The 880-nt window shown below is 35.0% G+C and overlaps 1 protein-coding gene across 1 annotated transcript in view; it reads right to left on the bottom strand.

Moving 5' to 3' along the window:
- LOC112211915 (uncharacterized) overlaps positions 1-880 on the bottom strand; it is a gene marked incomplete at its 5' end in the record, with an annotated part of 215,970 nt that overhangs the window by 17,551 nt on the left and 197,539 nt on the right. The window contains 2 exon segments of the mRNA XM_067052310.1: positions 187-310; positions 461-550. Of these exon segments, the coding sequence (XP_066908411.1) occupies positions 187-310; positions 461-550 (214 nt within the window).

The raw sequence follows: 880 nt of genomic DNA, 5'->3' as shown, positions 1-880 counted from the left end.
GGGTTACGATATAAGATTGGAGAGTTTGAGATGCAATAAAAAAGGTTGATTCTTTTTTGGTGAACACTTTTTTTTATGATCAAAAATTGACCTTGTTCCCAAATATTCTCTTATGAATATTTCAAATTTCATATTAATTTAGTTAATATTAAAGTATCGGATATAAAAATATGAGACTTTACTCACCATTTTTAACCGGGAGCCCAGAGGCCACCATATAGGAGTCTCCAATTGTCTCCACTTTGTAGACGTCGTACTTTTCAATGAGAGCGTCGAACAATTTGTATACTCTGTTCAAGAATATAACCACCTGGAAGTAGCTTATATTAGGATCACATCACAATACAGGCCTATGCCCCAAGCTCTAATCTCGATTCGTACATAGACCCTAAGATAGTAATGTAATGATCTTAGGGTCCTTACCAATCTATAATTTACTTATTTGCTTTATGGAAATAACCTCAAGTGGGGTGCTAACTGCCGCTATCTGGGTGAAGCCAACGATATCGCTAAAATATACAGTCACTTGCTCGTAATATTCTGCTGGTACCTGCAATAGAATGGACTTCGTTAAATATGAGACGACCATTAGCTCGGTGAGTAAGCTCATTCAATACTGGACTGTCGGAAAGCTATGGGATCAGCTAGAAATAAAATAATGTAGAAGTTATTATAACCGCAAATTTTGATTTATCCTTAGTTATACGTTTATTGTTGCCCACGCTCATCGGAGAAGGGGTTGAAGTCAAATAAAAAAAATATAATTGTAAAAGGAAAAAAAAACAAAACAATAAAGAATAAATTACTCCTTAGGCGCCACGTTATTTTTTCCTTGGAAATAACGAAAACTCCGAAGCATTATGCCCACAATATAACTAAA

Source organism: Halyomorpha halys, unplaced genomic scaffold, assembly GCF_000696795.3.
Source record: "Halyomorpha halys isolate HHAL.00 unplaced genomic scaffold, Hhal_1.1 Scaffold44.1, whole genome shotgun sequence".
Classification (NCBI taxonomy): domain Eukaryota; kingdom Metazoa; phylum Arthropoda; class Insecta; order Hemiptera; family Pentatomidae; genus Halyomorpha; species Halyomorpha halys.
Note: the sequence above shows the minus strand (reverse complement) of the source record. Positions and strands in the feature narration are given on the sequence as shown.